General features: G+C 47.4%; 1 protein-coding gene across 3 annotated transcripts in view; it reads left to right on the top strand.

Annotated features, from left to right (window-relative positions):
* Positions 1-19,378, top strand: part of Grap2 (GRB2 related adaptor protein 2) — a 70,722-nt gene that overhangs the window by 42,812 nt on the left and 8,532 nt on the right. For 2 of the 3 annotated variants that reach the window (XM_021225400.2, XM_040754099.1), the window contains 3 exons: positions 5,291-5,382; positions 14,171-14,262; positions 17,571-17,690. In XM_021225400.2, the coding sequence (XP_021081059.1) occupies positions 5,305-5,382; positions 14,171-14,262; positions 17,571-17,690 (290 nt within the window). In that variant the 5' untranslated portion in view covers positions 5,291-5,304. Of the gene's footprint in view, positions 1-5,290; positions 5,383-14,170; positions 14,263-15,325; positions 15,420-17,570; positions 17,691-19,378 lie in introns of those variants that run through there. The other variant, XM_040754100.1, reaches the window with a different exon arrangement.

Below are 19,378 nucleotides of genomic sequence, written 5' to 3'. Positions count from 1 at the left end.
TCTCATGTATGTATGTATGTATGTATGTATGTATGTATGTATGTATTGTCTTTGGCTAAGTTTGCTGAAAAGTCACAGCACCTTGGAGTGGGAAATGAATCGAGTCTTGTGAACTTACATACTTAGATCCCTTCCCTTGATGGAATCAAATGTAGTTGTAGTTCTAGTGGCAGGTCATTTGTTATGCTTTTGTGTGTGCTACAAACACTTATGAAATATCTACTAAGCATTTACTGGGGACTGTAAAGAATAACACTCATGGATAGTACTTATATGTTGGTTGGGGTCTGCACACAAAGGACCTGTGGTCACTGCAGTTTTGTAACTGAGACAACAGGACACCCATGAAGCAAATGGCATATTGCAGATTCCAGTTCATATCTATGAGTATAATCCTCATTCCATTAGTTCTAACTCCTCCCTTCAAGAAGTCTACACCCAAACCCATCGTGGCAGCACATGTCTGTAATAGCTGCACTCAGGAGATCCAAGCAGGAGAATCAGGAGTTCAAGGTCACCTTCATCTACCTAGGCAGTTTGAGACCAGCCTGGGATACATGAGCCCCTGTCTCAAAAACACAAGGAAAAGAAGTGAATGCCAGTGTTCATGAATAAAGTATGATGGAACACAACTATACCCATGCATTTGTCATCTGTGGCTGACCTAGAGGCTACAATAGTACAGCAGAGAAACCCTACTACCCACAAAGCCAAAAGTATTTATGACAGGTCCTTTCCAGAAAAGGCCTCCTGACCCCTGGGCTACACTCCAAGGTAGAATGTTCTGTATCTATTAGCCATTTTTTAAAGCACTTTCAGAGTTGAGCACAATGGAGACTAATATTTCCTTGGCCTCCAGTGTGGGGAGCTAGAGGTGATATACAGGTGTGTTCTTTTTAAGACTTAATGCCTACAAACTCAGACTTGAAAATGGATCAATTAAAAGGCAGTTATTTGCATAACAAAGTTTTCTTTTCATTTCATAAGGGCTTCTCCGCAGGGCTCCTTTGTAGAGTGAGTCTCTCTGATACATGCTAATACGATTCCATTTACAAATACTCTATTCAGAACAACTTTCCAAGAACCTTCCTATTGTGTACAGTGGGAATTAGCTGTAATCACCCCCAAGGCCCGCAGCAACATAAGGTTTCCTACTTCTGAAAAGTAATTGAGCTGACCTTTGAGTGTCTCCAAGAGGGTCTTTACCTGCTTTCACTGAGACTTCTACACGTAGTCCCAGCCCAACATAGCAAGACTTCAGTGACCCTATCTCAACATAATAACATCAGCAAATGTCAGTACTATGCAGCACGAAGTTATAATTTTATAGTTTTTCTAACCTTTTTTTTAAACCCTGAAACCAAAGTTCAAAATGGTAAACCTTATTTTACACTGTTCTCTTTTCCTACAGAAATAAATGAATAAAAATTACATTTGTGGCTAATGTTCTGATAAATATGTGATCAGCAGTATTTATAAAAGCAATCTCTCTATCTCTCTCTAATTGCAAGACATTATGCTGTGAATTACAACACAAACTGGGACAGGCATTCAGATTAGAGCTGTCCCCAGCAAAATAGGAAGTGGTATGGCTAATTCAATTTAGGACCGGCTTCCTCTTCTGTTGGGTCCTGAGCCTGAGTCTCGCTTAGCTTTGTGCTGTTATGCAATTGCTCCTTTTAAGAGAGACATAAAATGGAAACCTCGGCTATTCATAGACAATTTAGGAGGAGCTGAAATTGTTCAAGAAGTTTCTTGCCTGCTGCCATTTTGATGATAACTAGTTTTCTGAAACTGGCTTCTAGCTGGCATGGTGTTAAAGAACTGACTCGTGCCTTTTGTTTTCATCTTGTGGCGATGATGTCTTAAAAGTAGACAAACGTTCCTTATATATAACTTGAATATTCTCCAGGGTGATCTCCCCCCCCCCCAGTAAAAGTAAAAGCAGCTTACAAGGAAATTCAAGGGCAGAGAAGATCAGGCCAGGCCGGCAGGCATTCCTGTGTGGGTCACCCTGTGGTGAGGCTGATCTCTGTCTCGGGCTGCTAATGGATTATTCGTGAGAGAGCCGCAAAGGGCCTGTGGGAAGCAGACCTGGCATTAGAGCCCCACAAATGGCATCATCTGTGGGGTTCGGCTTGGAGGGAGGCTGCTGGAGGCGGCTGGCTGCCCCTGGAGGCTGCAGCTCCTCATGCTGTGAGGCAGGTGGCATTTCAGCCATTTCTAAAGCCGGTCCCTGGCAGGGAACGCATTGAGTCATCTGTGAGGATAGAGGAGTCTGGAAAAGGGTCTGTCTGTCTCTTTACCTCTCCCAGAGGTCAGGAGCACTGAAACTACAAACAACAGCATGAAGATTTTTTAAATTCAGGTCGTGATCTCCCCACCCCCTTCCCTTCCATCTCCCCTCATCCCCTTCATTGTCACTATCTAAGTTTTAATCTCCATCATGTATATAAATATATAGATATAAATTTGTTTCCCAGATGTAAAATGCAGTGATGACAGGTGCGGATTGTTAAACAAAATAAATAAATAAATAAAAACAAATCAATATTTATTGAATACGCTATATTGATAGTTCAATTTTCTTCTCCCCTAGTGGTCCCCTGTTAAACTTTTCCAAACTAACCAGCACTAATGAATATAAAAGAACCAAGATCTAAGGGTCTGAAGATGACATATTACTGTCCTCTCCTTCAAGAGGGATGGGAGGGTGTGCAGAGCCTGTTGACCCCAGTCAAAGCGCCCCTCCCCACCCTAAGCATCTCCCTCCTACCAAAGAGCAGCAACAGACTTTATCTCACAAATGGAAATGGGAGTGGATCTCACGAGGAACGGGCTGGTTTAATTGGCTTTTCAGAGCCAGAATTAATATTACAAGCTGGGGAGCTGTGTGATATGCTTGTACCTCTGGCTCCACCACCCTGGCAACCTTCCCTGGGGGAAGACAGAAAAGTGACACTATTCCGTAGCAATTTTACCTCTGTCTGGGCCTTCTCACCCAAGTGATTCACAGCTGCCGGGGCCCCAGCGCTCAGGCTAGATCTTCCGCAGCAGCTCAAGGTCACACCTGCAGCATGATTTTCTCACCTCTCACCCGCCGCAGTGACTTTCTAATGTATTCAGTATTTGCCTCCCCCCACCCCTTGTTTTCATTCTGCTTATTAAGATACATTTTCAAGGAACTGGGATCGTGGTTTTCAGGACCATTCACCTGACACCTGATCTCTTGAGGTGACCAGTGTCTACTGTGGATACCATGAGGGTGACCCACAAAAGTCCCATCCCCCTGCCAAGCAGAAGCAAGGCTTTAATTAGGAAAGGTTGAGTAGTGTGGTAATGGAGTCAATCCATGCGGCAAAAAAGCATTTAGCCTTAAGGAAGAAGGGCAGAGTACTCCTCCCTGCTCAGTGGGTTGACCTAGGCCACCAGTGTATCCGTGTTGCCACTGTGTGGCGATAAGTTGTGACTGGAAGGAGAGTGGAAGGCATTTTCCTTGGCTCCTGAGTGACAGTGACGCTCCTCCTCTCCCTCCCTCTCTGCCTTTGGAGATTGGTAACAGTCCCCTCACACACTGAGGGGGAAACAAAGCCGGTGTGAGAGCCAGCATCCCCAGCCCCTCCCTATCTATCACCCTGCCACGGTGGGCTCTAATCCGCCAAGGGCTCCCTGCTGTGCCCTGCCACCTGCTGCCACCTTCCATCTTGTTGAGGGGGATAGAAGCTTCTGAGGGAACTATTTGCAGCCCCAGTTTCCTGATCGCTGAAAGCCCACTAAGTCTGGGGGTTAACTTATTAACTCACCCAAAGGGCTTGAGAATTAGTGAAATTTTGCAACGTGTCAATGCCAAACCACAGCTTTCCAGACAGCTGCCCCGACAGTAAGCTGTCTTAGCGGAGGATCAGAGAGTGTGACAGTCCTGCTGATTAAGTTCCACCACAGTCAGTGAGAACAGTTTTCAGGAGACAGGCGACATTGTCTTTTTTTTTTTTTTTTTCTACTTCAGGCTGCCTCAGCTGGGGAGAGATTTGTCCCATAAAATTAGGATTATCATTATTATCTTGCTACAGATGCCATGTAGCCCAGGCTGGCCTCCAGTTCATTATGTAGCCAAGGATGACCTTGACCTTCTCATCCTCCTGCCTCTACCTCCTGAATTCCAGGAATACAGGGGTGCATTGCCATAGCTGGTTGGTTTATGTGATGCAGGGGATTCTTATGCATACTAGACAAGTACTCCATCAACTACCTCTCCAGCTAATAAAATTATTTTAAAACATACTCATGGGGCTGGAGAGGGGGCTCAGTGGTTAAGGGCACTGACTGCTCTTCCAGAGGACCCAGGTTCAATCTCCAGCACCCACATGGCAGTTTACAGCTGTCTGTAACTCCAGTTCCAGGGGATCCAACACTCTTACATGGACATACATACAGGGAAAACACCGATGCACATAAAATAAAAATAAATAAATCATTTAAAAACACAAATACTCTCTAGCTGTATTGTATATCATATTTGCAACTATTATTTCACAACTTGATTCACTGAATATTAAGATTTTTCATTGTAAAGATGAGGAAATGGATTCTGGGGGGAGTTAATTACTTAGCCAAGATCAAACTAACACACACACACACATACACACACCCGTTGGGTTATATCACACTGTTAAGATAAGCTATCAGACACGTGAGTTTCCCAGCTCAAAAAACGAAATGCATCCTACTGTCAAACTGGGCAGAAGGACGCTGAGTTCCCCATCGGCCAATACTGTCTAATTCTCTTAAATGATTCAGATGTAAAAGGGAAAATGGCATCTGTCTAATTAACACTGCCTGGTTAAATATAGCTGCCAAGGGACAGCCGAGGGACAGTGTTTACTGAGCGGTCTTTCTAGCCTCCTGGGCCTCAAGTTCCAGTTGATAGCAAGCCTTCTGTCCTTATCAGTGAGAAACAGAGATGCCCCCCAGAAGCAGCAGTGGCCACAGCAGGCCAAAGGGAGCTGGAGGGAGAGGGGCTGGGCTGTCGCTGGCTATAGTTCCTTCTCCTGGTGTCTAGAGACTCAGAGAATGGTTCTGGGAAACCGACCTGGAAGGCTGTAGCAGTTCTTGCTGCAAACATGAGCCCTGGCCCTACATGGGCCTCTCTGCTGCCTGAGCCTAGCTCTCCAGCCTGCAGACATCCACTGGGCCGCCCTCCTGCCCACTGCTGAGCCTGCCAGGCACTGCCATCTGCTTTGCAACCCATCTCTGGTGGAAAGGCACAATGACCACATTGTTTCTCTTCCAGCTTCTTGTCAAGACATGGAAGCTATTGCCAAGTTTGATTTCATGGCCTCGGGTGAGGATGAACTGAGCTTTCACACTGGTGACATTCTGAAGGTAGGTGATGTGGGGTCCCAGGGGAACTAACTGTAAGGGACTGAGGTTCTCTGAGCCTGGCCACTGAGGCCACTGAACAACCTATGCCTTGGTCTCTGAGAGAATGTGCACAGTTCTTTTTCTCTTTCTCTTTTTTCTCTTAATCGTTTCTTTAAAGAGAGTTTCAAAACCAGATGTGAGAGCATACCTGTAATCCTAGCACTCAGGAGGTAGAGGCAGGAGGATTAAGAATTTAAGGCCACATTGTGAGTTTGGGATCAGTCTGGGCTACTTGAGACCCTATCTCAAAACAAAAACAAAACGGAGAGAAAGAGAGGGAGAAGTCTCAAAGTGTATTTCTAGGGTCACCTACTCACCACCCATTTATAGACAAATGCTACAGCTTTTTAGCCAATTCCAAGCCTTATCCCACTAGTACTGCCTGGAAGACACAGAGTTGGGAGACATGTGTAGGGCCTTTGCCATAGAGGACATAAGTGTTATGTCCCTCATCACAATAGCATCCCAGATTCCTGCTGGGCAAACAAAAGAGTCATTGTGTATATGTGCATGTGTGCGCACGTGCGCGTGCGTGCGTGCGTGCGTGTGTGTGTGTGTGTGTGTGTGTGTGTGTGTGTGTAGGTGTAGGTGTGTATGTGTGCATGTACACTTATGTACATATACATGCACATGTATATGCTTGTCCATGTACATGTATGCACATAAGTATAGAGTCCAGGAGTTGACATCAGGTGTCTTTCTCATTTGTTCTCCACCTTAATTGTTTGAAGCAGGATCTCTCACTGAACCTGAAGCTCTCCTATTTGGCTGGGGCAAGCTGATCAGTGAGTTCCAGGGTTCCACCTATCTCTACCCTCCTGTACTGGGATTGTAGACACATGCCTCTGCACACAGACTTTTTTCATGGGGCCTAGAGATCTGAACTTAGGACCTTATGTTTGCACAGTGGGCTATTTACCACCTGAACCCTCTTCCAGCCCCAGGGCAGCCAGTCTTAAGACACCTTGCTTTTGAGTACAGCCCAGTACAGTTCCATAAAAAGGTAAGTTCACATCCCCACCAAGCATTCCTCCTGAGCACCTATGTGATAGACACTGGGTTAGGTGACAGGAATTCAGAGTTGGCATAAGTAGGTCACTCTCCTTCTCCCTTCATGCCTGTGGTATGGAGTGGGAAACCCAGGCATCTAACGGGCTATTGTAGATGCTGCCCGTTCAGTGCTCAGGAACACAGGTGGGCGACATGAGATTCCACCTTGAAGGGTAGATAGCGTGGAAGACCGGTGATGTAAACATCAGGAACCATCAAACCCAGAGAGACGAAGGCAGAGCCAGGCTTCAGATGAAAAGGGTGTGGGTGGAGGTAGCCAGGGAAAGCCTGCAGACCTGAGGTAGCTAGACAGAGGCCATCACACCCAGCCACTAAGAGGCTCCTTAAAACTTGTTTTCAAGCCCTGCTTGAGTTATAGTGGCCACTTGCAGAGCTGAAGTGACCTTGGACTTGCACTTCAGAAGCCCATCTACATACTCCCTTGTGGTTCCCAGGAGATCATAAGCCTGTCCACAGGATATTCGGGAGCATGTGGTGACAGTGGACCCCTGTCTGACCTCGGGTCACCCTCCAAGAGCATCCCTCAGCCCTTGTCCTCAGCTGCCCAGGTGGACCTCTCACGTGTCTGCTGTCACCACGGCCGCCGCTGTTTCTTGCCACAGAGAGTTATGGGCTATACAAAGGCCCCTGCTGGAGTGTTAGAGGACAGCTTGGAAAGTGTCCACAGAGCACACGCATCTAAATAGATGGCTTCATTTGTCACTTAAACCCCCTGCCTCCCACACCCAGCTTGAAAGATCTAGTGATGCGGTTGACCCTGTAGTGCACCAAGTTTGAAATTTTATAAGCTAAAATACATCTAGGCTACTTACTGATTGAGGAAAAGGTGACTTTTACTGGGGTCACGGAGACATTTGTCATGTGATGAAAAGTCCCTCCCTCCCTCCCTCCTCCCTCCCTCCCTCCTCCCTACCTTGTCTATGGGGCACTGTGACCATTCAGATGTCAACCACATCCGAGCACCCACTGCTCCCGCCCTTATGTTGCTCACACACAGAGCCCAAATGCCTGCTCAAGCTCCCCTATCATCTGTTATACAGAAGAGTGGAAGGAAAACCGGAAACAGCTCTCTGCACAGGGTGCCCTCCCCTCCCTCTCTTTGCTCCAAGGCCTTTGAAACCTGCCCCTCACTTTGCTGTGTCCTGTTTGCTTCCTGTTGCTGTGTTAAACACCACGACCAAAAACAACGTGGGGAGGAGGAGGTTTGTTTGCTCTTCCTTATCAAAGTCCATCAGTAGGTGAAGTCAGGGCAAGAACTCAAATTAGGAACTGAAACACAGACCATGGAGGAATACTACTTTGCTTGTTTGGGTTTTTTGTTTTGGTTTTTGATTTTGGTTTTTGTTTTGGTTGTTTTGTTTTTGGTTTTTTGTTTTTGAGACAGGTTTTCACTGTTAGCTCCAGCTGTCCTGGAACTTGCTTTGTGGACCAGGCTGGCCTCATCCACCTGTCTCTGCCTCCCCGGTGCTGGGATTAAAGGCATGTGCCATCACTACTTTCTGATTCATGGCTTCCTCAGTTACCTTTGTTATATAAGGTAACCCACCTGTCTGGGGATGGCACTGTCCCCATTGGGCTGGATCCCCCACATCAATCATTAACGACGAAAATGTCCCCACAGACTTGTGTATGGTCCAATCTGATGGAGAAGTTTTCTCAATTTACATTTCCTCTTCCCAGATGATGCTAACTTGTGTTATGTTACCAAAAAAAAAAACAAAAAACAAAAAACAACAACAACAAAAAAAACTACCCAGCCCATGCTGCGACTTCCTTCATGTGACCAGAATGTTCTTCCAAAACACCTATGGAATGAGATTCTACTGACTACCCCTCTCCTGGAGCTCATTCCTGTGCTCCGCGGCACTCCTGACTCACACTCCCTCTGCCTCCCCATCATCCTTCTCCTCAGCTCTCCTCCTCTCCTAAGTTCTCCTACAGGTCGTGTTGGTGAGCACTCTCATCCTCTCTCTAAGCTGATACGTTCACCTCCCTGAAGCTCTACGCTTGGCCCTCAGATTCTCTTTCTTGCTTTGAAGTAACTCACACCCCTCTCTAGCTCTGTGGTAAAGATCCTCCAGTCTGTACCTTGCTCCCTCACTGACCTCTGCCTTGAACCCCAGAACCAGTTGTCTGTAGACTCCAGCCCCTGACACCAGGCTCGCACAACCCCCTATACCCACCTCACCCCAACGTCCATTCCTCTGTGTGTGACCACATCAAGGGTCGGTCAGCAACTCCCTTGCCAAATGTGGGGTGGTCAGAACTGCCGCCAGCTGAGTTTCTGCTGCAAGCTAGGACTGACTGGCACAGGGGCTGCATGTACCACTGCAGCATCTCAGCAAAACTAGGGGATTGCTTTCTCCACTCTGTAAATGTGAAACTGAGGCTGAGGAATTAAACCACATGTCAAGGCCACACAGGTGGAAGTGACTGAGTCAGGGCCTGGGTGGAGCCCTGTCTATTCCCTATGCACTATCTCTGTTCTAAATACATTTCTTTCTCCAAGTCCCCCAAGGGAGCCTCCTCTCCATAGTTAAAAAAAAAAAAGGGTGATGCTGGGAAAAAGAACACAGGCTTTGTAACCACATAAATATGGGTTCAGTTCCCAGCCTGTGAGTGGTGTGGCTTGGACCTAGACACCTGCCAGTTAGAGCATCAGTGTTTGCCTCTATGGAGGCATTGCCTACCCTGCAGAGCCCAGGAAAGTAATTAAAGGTAATGGCCCAGCCCAAAGCAGATACTGAACGAGCAGTGGCCGTGTTATCGTCAGCGCATGCCTTCCCGCTCTGTCTGCCTGCTCAGATGATCGCACAGCCCCCTTGACTGACCTTATTGCCTCCTGTCTCTTCCTCATTCGATCATTCTACATACTGGTCCCAGAAGGACTTTTCTAGAAGGCAAAGCAGGTGGTATCATTTCCTTGTTCAAAAGGAACAGTAAGTTACTTCTTATTAACGTTTGATGAATGAGTGAATGAATGAATGAGTGAATGAATGAATGAGTGAGTGCTTCCATCAGTGAGCTCCCTGAGAGCAGAGAGACTCCGGCTCAGCTTTGTGGCTTCTCAGCATCTAGCAGGAGTCACAACCCCGAACAGAGACCCAGTGCAGGACCTGGGAAATAGCATCTATGTGGCCACTTAGAATTCCATCAGAAAGCCAACCCTACCCACCTTTTCAAATTCTGCCCGTTGCAGTTGTAGTGGTAAAGAACAAAACACAGAGAGCCAATGACAGAGCTCTCATTTTGAATGGTGACGATGTGGCCCTTAGTGACCATGTCAATCACTCCCATCCTGAGGCAGAAAACACACCCAGGGATTACTGCAAACCGTTTCAAGGCCAGCCCTTGAGGGTCCTAAAAATTCAGTTTGAGGTGCTCAAGCTTAGCCTTCAGAGCTTAAGACTAAACAGCCTTCTTCATTAGAGCTGGGGTACCGGCCAGCGGTTCTCTCTGGCTTTTTCTCTGCATTCCTGGCTAGTACAGGAGAAGCTTACTAAGTGCTGACCTCTGTGGAATGGGAGACAAGATGGTGGATCGGGAACCTCTGCCGAGTAGTTTGATCCATGTTCTCTCAGGAAATACGCAGTTGGAAAGAACATTGGGAATCACACTTTTCATGTTCGTACCTGTAGCTACACAGGGCACAGATCTTCACTGGAATCTGGAATTTGCCAGCAGTTTTGAAAATCGGCTTTTGGCCCAGTTTGTTCCTACCTGTTTCTGTAATGCGTCCAAGCCGACCCCATTTCTTCCTACCGAGAGAGGCCTGAAAGCACCAGCTTAATCCCACACAATTAACTTCCCCTGTGCTTCAGCCTTCCCCTGCGAGGCTGAGAGCTCTACTTCCGTCAAATTTTACATTTTTCCCCAGCTGTACTTTTGGCCTTTCTCTTCCCACATCTAGCTTATTCTCAGGCCATGTAACTTAGAAAATTATTCTCGTAGGGAACATTTTAAGAAAGACGATACAGCAATTTAAGTATAGAACTTCGCAGGTTTGGGCTGAACTCCTTGCTCAGGTTTACATGATAGGTACAAGAGATAGGGGAAACTGAATCGATGGAGAGATGAGAACAGGAAGCTTTGGGGTTCAGGGCCCATAGCAGCAGGGGAAAGCCACCGCCTCTCAAAAAAAAGAACACACGCACACACACACACACACACAAAACCACTTTTCTTTGTAGAAAATGAGATTAAAAAAAAAACTTCTGTACACCATAAAATGCCTGTAAATTCACCTCTCTGGAAACACAATCTCAGGCAGATCAAGCCCCAGGTGGTGGAGACAAATGGCTGGCTGGCTGTCAGAGACAATCTTTAGTTTCTAGAGGAGGTAGATGAGTACTAGGCATGATTACTCAGATTGTGGCTTGTTTCGGGTCAGAGAGTGAAGTACAGAGTGTGATTCGTACTGTGATAAGCCAATTTCCAAATGGCGTCTTTCACCTCACCCCTGCTCGCTTTGGATTTGACATTGGTTACCCTGTCCAAACCACCTCCCTACATACACGCACACACACACACACTCACACACACACACACTCCACCTCCTCCTCCAGGTCACTTGTGAAAGGAGAAACGAATTCCAAAGCTGTCAATTCAGGAGCAGTGCATGGAGGGAACCGTTCTCATGCTCATGCTTTTTTAAGTGGATAGAAGATGCCACTGCTGAGTTTCCTTGCATTCCCCTGACCTAGATTGTGTGCATGCCCGCCCCCTCACTCCCCCCAGCATACACAGACCCACACCCATCCTCAGCAAAGCCAAGAGCCATTTGATGTTAGAAAGTTTTCTGTTCTCAGCAATTCTCTAGCTCAAATATGGGACACGCTTTTACTGCTACAGAACAAATGATTGCAGAGCAAACATTCATGTACAGTGCTTGTGAGAATTCCAAACCCTTCCATGTCTTTCAGGACTGGAGTCCTCACTTTTTTTTAAAAGAATGTATACCAGCCTGGTGGTGGTGGCACACTCCTTTAATCCTAGGAATCAGGAGGCAGAGACAGGCAGATCTCTGTGAGTTTGAGACCAGCCTGGTCTACAGAGCAAGTTTCAGGGCAGTCAGGGCTACACAGAAAAACTCTGTCTTGAAACAAACAAACAAAAACAAAATAGCAACAAAAGAGCACATACCTTCAGAAGGGTGTTTATGTGCAGGAGATCTGTCTATGTTCACCTCAGCCTTGTGGGGCTCAAGTGGGTTGTTATTACCCCCCCCCCACTTTTCAAATGGCTGATTGGTTTGTCCTGTGTCACACAGAACTCAAGCTAAAAACCAGGTTTTCTTGTTCCAAACCTGAAAGCACTATCCCATTTCTTCCCTCTTAACAGGGATGTTAAAAGTAATGCCAGGCATGATGGTGCACACTTTTTAATCCCAGCTCTTGGGAGGCAAATGCAAGCTGACCTCTGTGAGTTCAAGACCAGCCTGGTCTCCATAGTAAACCCCAGGGCGCCCAGAGTGAGGCTGTGTCTCAAAAGAGGAAAATAAAATAAGTAGAACCTAGGCCTGAGGGTGGTGGAGAGTTTACCTAGCATGCAGGGAGCCCTGGAGACTGTTCCCAGAACAGCATAAGCATATGGTGTGGTGGTATTTGACTGTAATCTCAGAACTCCAAGGATAGAGGCAGGAAGATTAGGAATTCATGACCAGCTTCAGCTACATAGGGATTTGGAGGCCAGCCTAGGCTATATGAAACCCTGTCAACGGAAGAAAGGAAAGAAGGATTGGCTTTTGCCCTGGGAGAGAGAAATCCAAGGTCCCCAGGACTTCTACTCCTACCCCTTCTGGATGACTCTTGGAAACCCCAGTCACCAGTTCCTGGCTGTCTCCTTTGTCCAACATCCCCAGCCCACTGAGCTTTTCTTCTCAGTTGAAGAATTCAGCCAGAATTCACCCGCTACAAGCTGAAGCCCACGAGTCCCTCCTGCCCCTCCTTCTCCTCTCTATTTCAGTAAAGACATCAACACCCACTCAGTCTCCTAAGCTAGAAATCCAAAATTTTCCCAGAATCCCTTTCTCCCTCAGCTACCCCAATTTGTTACAAAATCATGCCTGATTTTGCTTCCTCGAATCCTCTGAAATAGGTCCTTGCCTCTTCTTAGCTCAGACCCCATTATCCCTGACCTGTTGGGTGACACCCATCTTCCTTATGTTCCTCCCGTGGTTTTACCTCACCCCCAGCTTGTCTTCAAAGCTCCTTCTAAACTCTCATTCTTACTGTCATTTCCTGGCTTAAAATCTTTTGGCGGTTCTCAATAAATCTGAAAATAAAACTCCAGAATCTTCAACCCCGGGGCCCCAAGGCCCTGTACTTCTAACTTCCCCAGCTAAACCCCAGCTAGAATGAAGCCCTTGAACTCCAAGGATGCACCACAGAGTCATGGCATTGTCTGGAGAGGTCTCCAGGTAGTTTTTCCTTCTGCTCTCTCTCCCCACCCTCTGCCTAGGCCCCAGCATCTCCACCCATGAAAGCATCGCATCTTCAGCTACCAGAAAGAGAAACAGCTACTTAAGCAATAGCAAAGAGTTCATATTCCTCCAAGCCCAGAAATGGGGGAGGGGTTGTTGGAAAGAGATTCCAGGGACGCCGTCACAGGTTTCCCAGTCTCTTATGTGGGCCACCTTTGGGTAGAGTCATTGTTACAATCGAGGCCCACATTGTTTAGAAACATTCTCAGTGGAGACAGCAAATACTCTCGAGGGTGTCTCGTTTTTTTCTGAAATCAATGGGTCCACGTGCAGTCATGTCTGCTGAGTAATAAGAAGAACCAATGCTGGTGACCACATATGGGTCGTAGCTGAGGAGGGTCACGTAGTAACGAAACAGAACTCCTGGTTCTGTTTAGGATCTGACTCTAAGTTTATAGATAACATCCCCAAAGTGTCTCTGGAGAGTGACACCCTTCCACTCAAGTTCTCCAACCGGCAGAAATCCTCCTGCGTCACCATCCTGAGTGTTGAGATGACATGTACAAGACACCAGACCTGTACTGTCATCCCAAGCAGTTTGAACCCTACCCAACCATTTTCAAAGTTCAAAATGGAATATAAACATTATAGTTTAGAAAGCTGGTCTTGCTAAAGTATCTGAGTTATAATCTCTGTGTTTAAAAATAAATATGTGGTCAGGCATAGTGGCCTACCTCTATAATCCATTACTTGGAAGGTAGGAGCAGGAAGATGAAGAGTTCAAAGCTGCTCTTCATGGTTAGTGCCAAGCCAGCTTGAGACCATGTGAGCTTGTCTCAAAATAAATTAACTAACACATTAAAGGCTGATGAGACAGCTCGGTAAGTGACTTTGACCCCTGGGACCCACAACCACCAAAAGTTGTCCTTGGACCTCCACTAGACATGTCTGTCCACGTGTGCACGCACATAAATAAATAAATGTAAAAACCTAAAATTGTAAGAAGGGATTCAGGGCATTGTCTGAGTGCTAGGTCTGAGTTGAGAAGGGGTGACATGAGCAGGTGACCTGAGTGGAGAGAAATAATGGTGTAAAAAGAAGCCGAACACCAGAGAGTTAAATTGTGTGCTCCCTTCTTCCCCACCAAGCCCTGGAGCTCATGGTCCATCCTCGGGCTCATTTCCTCTTTGCCCTACAGTCCTTCCTGCTGCGTGGTGTCCTCTCATCAGAGTCATTGTCCTCTGTTCTTTCCCCTAGATACTAAGCAATCAGGAGGAGTGGCTCAAGGCGGAGCTCGGAAGCCAAGAAGGATATGTGCCTAAGAATTTTATAGATATTGAGTTTCCTGAGTAAGTATTTCCAGCCTGCCAAGATGGGTCTACCCACACACGCTCCCCTTACTTTTTCAGTCATCACTAAAATTATCCATGCATACCCAAGGAACTGTCAGAAATGGCTGCCTCTGGAGATCTCCCTCCCAGCCTCCAGAACCTCACAGCGGAAGGCCAGGGTGGGAGGAAGATTCATTTGCACGGCATTACATTCCCTTCTGAAGTTTACACCATGTGCATGGATCACCTATTTAATTTTTTTATATATAAAAATGAGCTTGTAAGTTAAAATCACCTATAATGAATGCAGTTGCAGAATCTCCAAGAATTCCAAAGGGGGCGCTGTTGGACATCCCATTTCAAAAGCCATCCCTGCACAGCTCTTCTCCACCGCTGCCTGACATTGTGTTCCTCCCTAAGCAGGGATCCCAAACGGTCTCTACTTGCTCAACGTAGTCAGGGAGGGGGAAGGGAAATTCCCTCTAGAAAGAGGAAGTGAAATACTGAGATTGGGCTGTTTTTGTCTCAAGAATTGACCACAAGGGTTAGATAGAAATCTAATCTTGTCTCAGAGCCAGGGTCGAGCCCCAAGAGTATAGGCTTTAAAAAAAAACCAAAAGGTTGACCACCGACCCCCAATGGACCCGTAGTGCTGCTGTACTCTGCTAGGTGACCACCTCATGCTAGGTGACTGCCCCTCCTACCTCTCAGCTCTCTGTCCTCCCAGGCGTCTGGGGGGCCAGGGAAAGCACCAGAAGAGAAGCCTCTCGATTGCCTCCCCCACCCTCTGGCCACTTCCACTGGACCAGCGCCCCCTGCAGCCACATTCAGACACAGCTGTCAGTGCCTCCGCAGACGGCCCCTCCCCCCATCTATTTTCTGTCCTTCTGTTGGAGCACTCACTCCTGTCCGCTAACGGACTTGCGGCAATCATACACATCCTTGGCCAGATAAACGCCTGAGAAACAAAACCAAGAAACTGCCGGTTCCAACTCCTTCCAGTTTCCCTTTCATTTCTTCACAAGTGTTTGTGTTCCCTATTTCCAACCCCACCGGCTCATTCCCTGAGGAGCCCCCAGGACTACTGTCAACAAGGTCCCAGCCAGCTACAGATTGCCGCAGCACCTTCTCAGCCATCATCTCGGCGTGATAGGACCCCCTTCCCACCGGAACATGTCCTGTGACATCCACAATGCCTCTTGCTCTGGTCCCCTCCTCTTGGTCCCCAGTGCCCTAGCTGCTTCTCCTCGGTCTCCAATGCTAGGTTCTCCTCATACCTCCCCCCTCCTTCTCCAGGAAGTCTTTCTTATTACCATGTTTTTCAGTGTGTGTGTGTGTGTGTGTGTGTGTGTGTGTGTGTGTGTGTGTGTGTGTGTGATTATGGATGCATGCAGAGGCCAGAGGACAACCTCATGTGTCACCTGTAGGATTATCACCCACCTCCTTTGAGACAGGTTCTCTCTCTGGCCTGGTACAAGCCAATTAGGTTAGGCTGGCTAGCCTGTGAGCCCCAGGGATCTTCCTGTGTTGGCCTCCCCAGTCCTGAAATTACGGGGCTTTGACATGGATGCTGGGGACCAAACTCAGGCTGTCCTTGCTTTCAAAGCAAGTACTTTGCTGACAGAGCCTTGTCCCCTGACTTCCCAACCCAGAATTGTGTCCACATTGCTTCCATTTTCTCTCCTGGCTCACAATCCGCCAGCATGCCATTTTGATTATTCTGTTGTTTATCCTGTGTCTCCTGAGCCACCTAGAATGTCACTTCCCTGAGCGTTAAGTGGCTTGTCTCTTCTGTTCACCACTATTTTCTTAGAACCAAGAAAATGGTCCCATGAGTTCAGAGATGGTCAATTGAAAGCTCTCAGATCCAGCCAAGGTGGGAGCCATTTGTAATCCCAGCACTTGGAGTCAGAGGAAGGAAAATCAGAAGTTCAAGGCCAGCCTCTAATATATAGCAAGTTTGAAGTCAGTCTGGGCTACACGAAACCCTGTCTCAAAAACAAAGCAAAACAAACAAGTGTTCTGGGCACTCGGGAGGCAGAGTCAGGCAGAGCTCCGTGAGTTTGAAGCCAGCTTAGTCTACACAGTGAATTCCAGGATATCCAGGGTTGTATAGAGATACACTATTAATTAACTAATTCAAACAAGAATATCAAATAAGTGAAAGAGCTTTTGAATAAAAAGGAATTTTGAAACTCTGACCTCCTGTGTCTGATACAAAATGTATGGAAAATTTTGGAAGCCTTTAAAAAAAAATCTCATGCTCAAGTCTAGCTAGAGAGCATAGCTTTTAAAAATGTCCCCACCTGCGTGTTGCCTCTGGTAAACACTTCCTTTGCTCTATGGCCGCTGTGGCCACACAGCACTCCTACTCCTGTTGGGTTTTCCACCCGTGGCAATCAATCATTCACCCCGAAAGAGGTATAAGACACTAGAAAACCCAGGCTCCAGGTCCTCTGGCCACCACCAGGTCTGCCCAGGTCTGGAGTAGGAGTGTCCTCCTGTTACCTGAGTCTGGAGTGGAGCATCTCAGATTCTAGAAAGCACAAAGGAGTCGGAAGCTGGGGCCCACCATGCATCTGCCCTAAAGGGACTTGGACACTAAATAGACTCTGATGGCGGCAATTAGAACAAAGCCACCTAGAAGCAATGTGATAGGGTCCCGCCTCTGCCAGCTATGACAGAAACCTTGTTCTAGGCTGGAAAGGAGGTTGGGGTCTCCTACCAGAAGCTGCAGCCACAGTTACTCATACCTGGTGTGTGTGATTGTTTTTTCTGACATTCCAGCCACTACCACCCTGACTGTGCTCTGGGAGATTTGGTTTCTCTTCCATTTCTGTTTCCTCGGACTGTCCTGAACGCTCCTGGGGAGAATGTGCCCTGACGCTGACATCTCAGGAAAGGATGGGGGCCCAGGCCTTGTCTACCATCTTGGCCAGGACCCTGCCTCCATGCCCACAGCAGCCCTTTTCCGCCCCATACATTCTCTCCTCTGCTGTCCTTTCCTGGTGGCAGGTGGCTGCATCCCGCTGGGAATCACTCCCACATAGCCCTGTTTTGGTGCAGCAGCAGACTTCTGGGATTCAAGTTTCGCAAGCTAGAGAGAAATTTCTGGTGGGAAGGAACTAGGAGAGCAAGTCTAGAGGAGTGGTCGGTTGCTTCCCTGAAAACTGACGGGTGACATCACTTGGTTTTAGAATGCGTACCCCAAACTCCGACTCAGGGCCCCTGGCCTCCTCCCTCGAGTTGCCTCTTTTCCTCGTCCCTTCTCCCTCCCTCCCACCATCATCTGACTGAAAGAACTCTCTTGCCCTCTTGCTATATAGGTGGTTCCATGAAGGCCTCTCTCGACATCAAGCAGAGAACCTACTCATGGGCAAGGAAATTGGGTTCTTCATCATCAGGGCCAGCCAGAGCTCCCCAGGAGACTTCTCCATCTCTGTCAGGTACCGGCTACTCCCAAACCCACCTTGACCCTTCCTTCCTACCACTGCCGAAACTGGAAGGTTCCCCAGTGATCAGAAGCATGGTGACATCTCTCTAACTATGCTACTATTTCCTCCCAAGAACATGTGTCTTCAACTTCTCCATACATTGATTTCTGTTCAAAATGATGTGTGTAGTGGTGGTGCACACCTTTAATCGCAACACTTGGAAGCAGAGGCAAGTGAATCTCTGCAAGTTCAAGGCCAGCCTGGTCTACATAGTGAGTTCCAGGACAGCCTGGGCTACATAGTAAGAACCAGTTGGAGAAAAAAAAATCGTGTACTTATCTGCTTCCCTGTCTAACCCAGATATCTCTGGAAAGCAAGTTAATCTGTTTCATATTTGTGCTCTGAACATCCTGTAGGAGTATCTGTGGAAGGAGGGGAGGGAGAAGGAAAGGAAACTCCCACTTAACTGTATCTGTATGGAAGTTTAAACCTTAACCTTTGCTGTTCTGCCAATAGAGGGCTGAAGAGAGGCTAGAGACAAGCAGAAATCCCACATCACTGCTGAAGGAAGCTGCTGGACATAGTCAGGCTGCTTCCACCCAAGGAGAGCAGGGTAGAGTTGAGGGAGGTCCCTGGTTAAGGGGATCAGAAGGAACTTTGACACTGTAACTCTTGCTCTGCATCTTCCAGGAAGTGACTCAGTCCAGACAGGGACATGACACAGACCTAAACTGAGAAACCCCAGATCTGAATACAGTACGTGTGGTCAGCATGTCAAAGACTGCAAGTCAGACTTGGTGACCGCATAACTAAAGTACATGAAATGCAGCTCCTAGCAGAGGAGGAGGAGGCCAGAGCCTACACAGACACACCTCCTGCCTGGTGATTTGACAGGCAGGGCTGCCCCGCATTTGGTGATACATTTCAAAAGGTGTGAGGCTTTATTGCTTCCTCTGCAGAAATCTAATCCCTCTTGATAAACCGTAGCTGCTTTGTTATTTAGAAAGAAAAGGTCTTTAAAAACGTAGGTAGGAAGGACTAATAAATGATGGGCCAGCCATCTATAGGCACGTGTACTTCAAGCATGCTTGCAATTACCTGGGTCTCCTTAACATCACCAACCTTGACATCTTGCTAAAACATAAAAAACATATTTATTTAGTGTATGTGCATGTGCACGTATGTAGTGACTGAGGGGTTTATATGCATATGTGGAAGTCAGAAGTTTGGGGGGTTGAGGATCTCCTCCCATGTGGGTCCCAGGGACTGAACTCAGGGCATCAAACTTGATGGCAGGCATTTTTACCTGCTGTCTTAGTCACTGTTCTATTGCTGTGGAGAGACATCATGACCAAGGCAACTCTTATAAAGGAAAGCATTTAACTGGGGGCTGTGCTTGCAGTTTCAGAAGTTTAGTCCATTATCATCATGGCAGAAAGCATGGCAGCATGCAGGCATACATGGTGCTGGGGCAGTAGTTGAAAGCTACATCCTGATCTACAGGCAGAGAGAAAGAGAGACACTGGGCTTGGCATGGGCTTTTGAAACCTCAAAGCCTACCTCCAGACACACTTCCTCCGACAAGGCCATACCTCCTAATCCTATCAAATAGTGCCACCCACTGATGACCAAGCATTCATATATACGTGAGCCTGTGGGGACCACACTTATTCAGTCCACCACACCCACTGGGCCATGTC

The sequence above is a fragment of the Mesocricetus auratus genome, unplaced genomic scaffold (genome assembly GCF_017639785.1).
Source record: "Mesocricetus auratus isolate SY011 unplaced genomic scaffold, BCM_Maur_2.0 Super-Scaffold_100010, whole genome shotgun sequence".
Lineage (NCBI taxonomy): Eukaryota > Metazoa > Chordata > Mammalia > Rodentia > Cricetidae > Mesocricetus > Mesocricetus auratus.
This window is presented reverse-complemented; position numbering and strand designations above follow the sequence as displayed.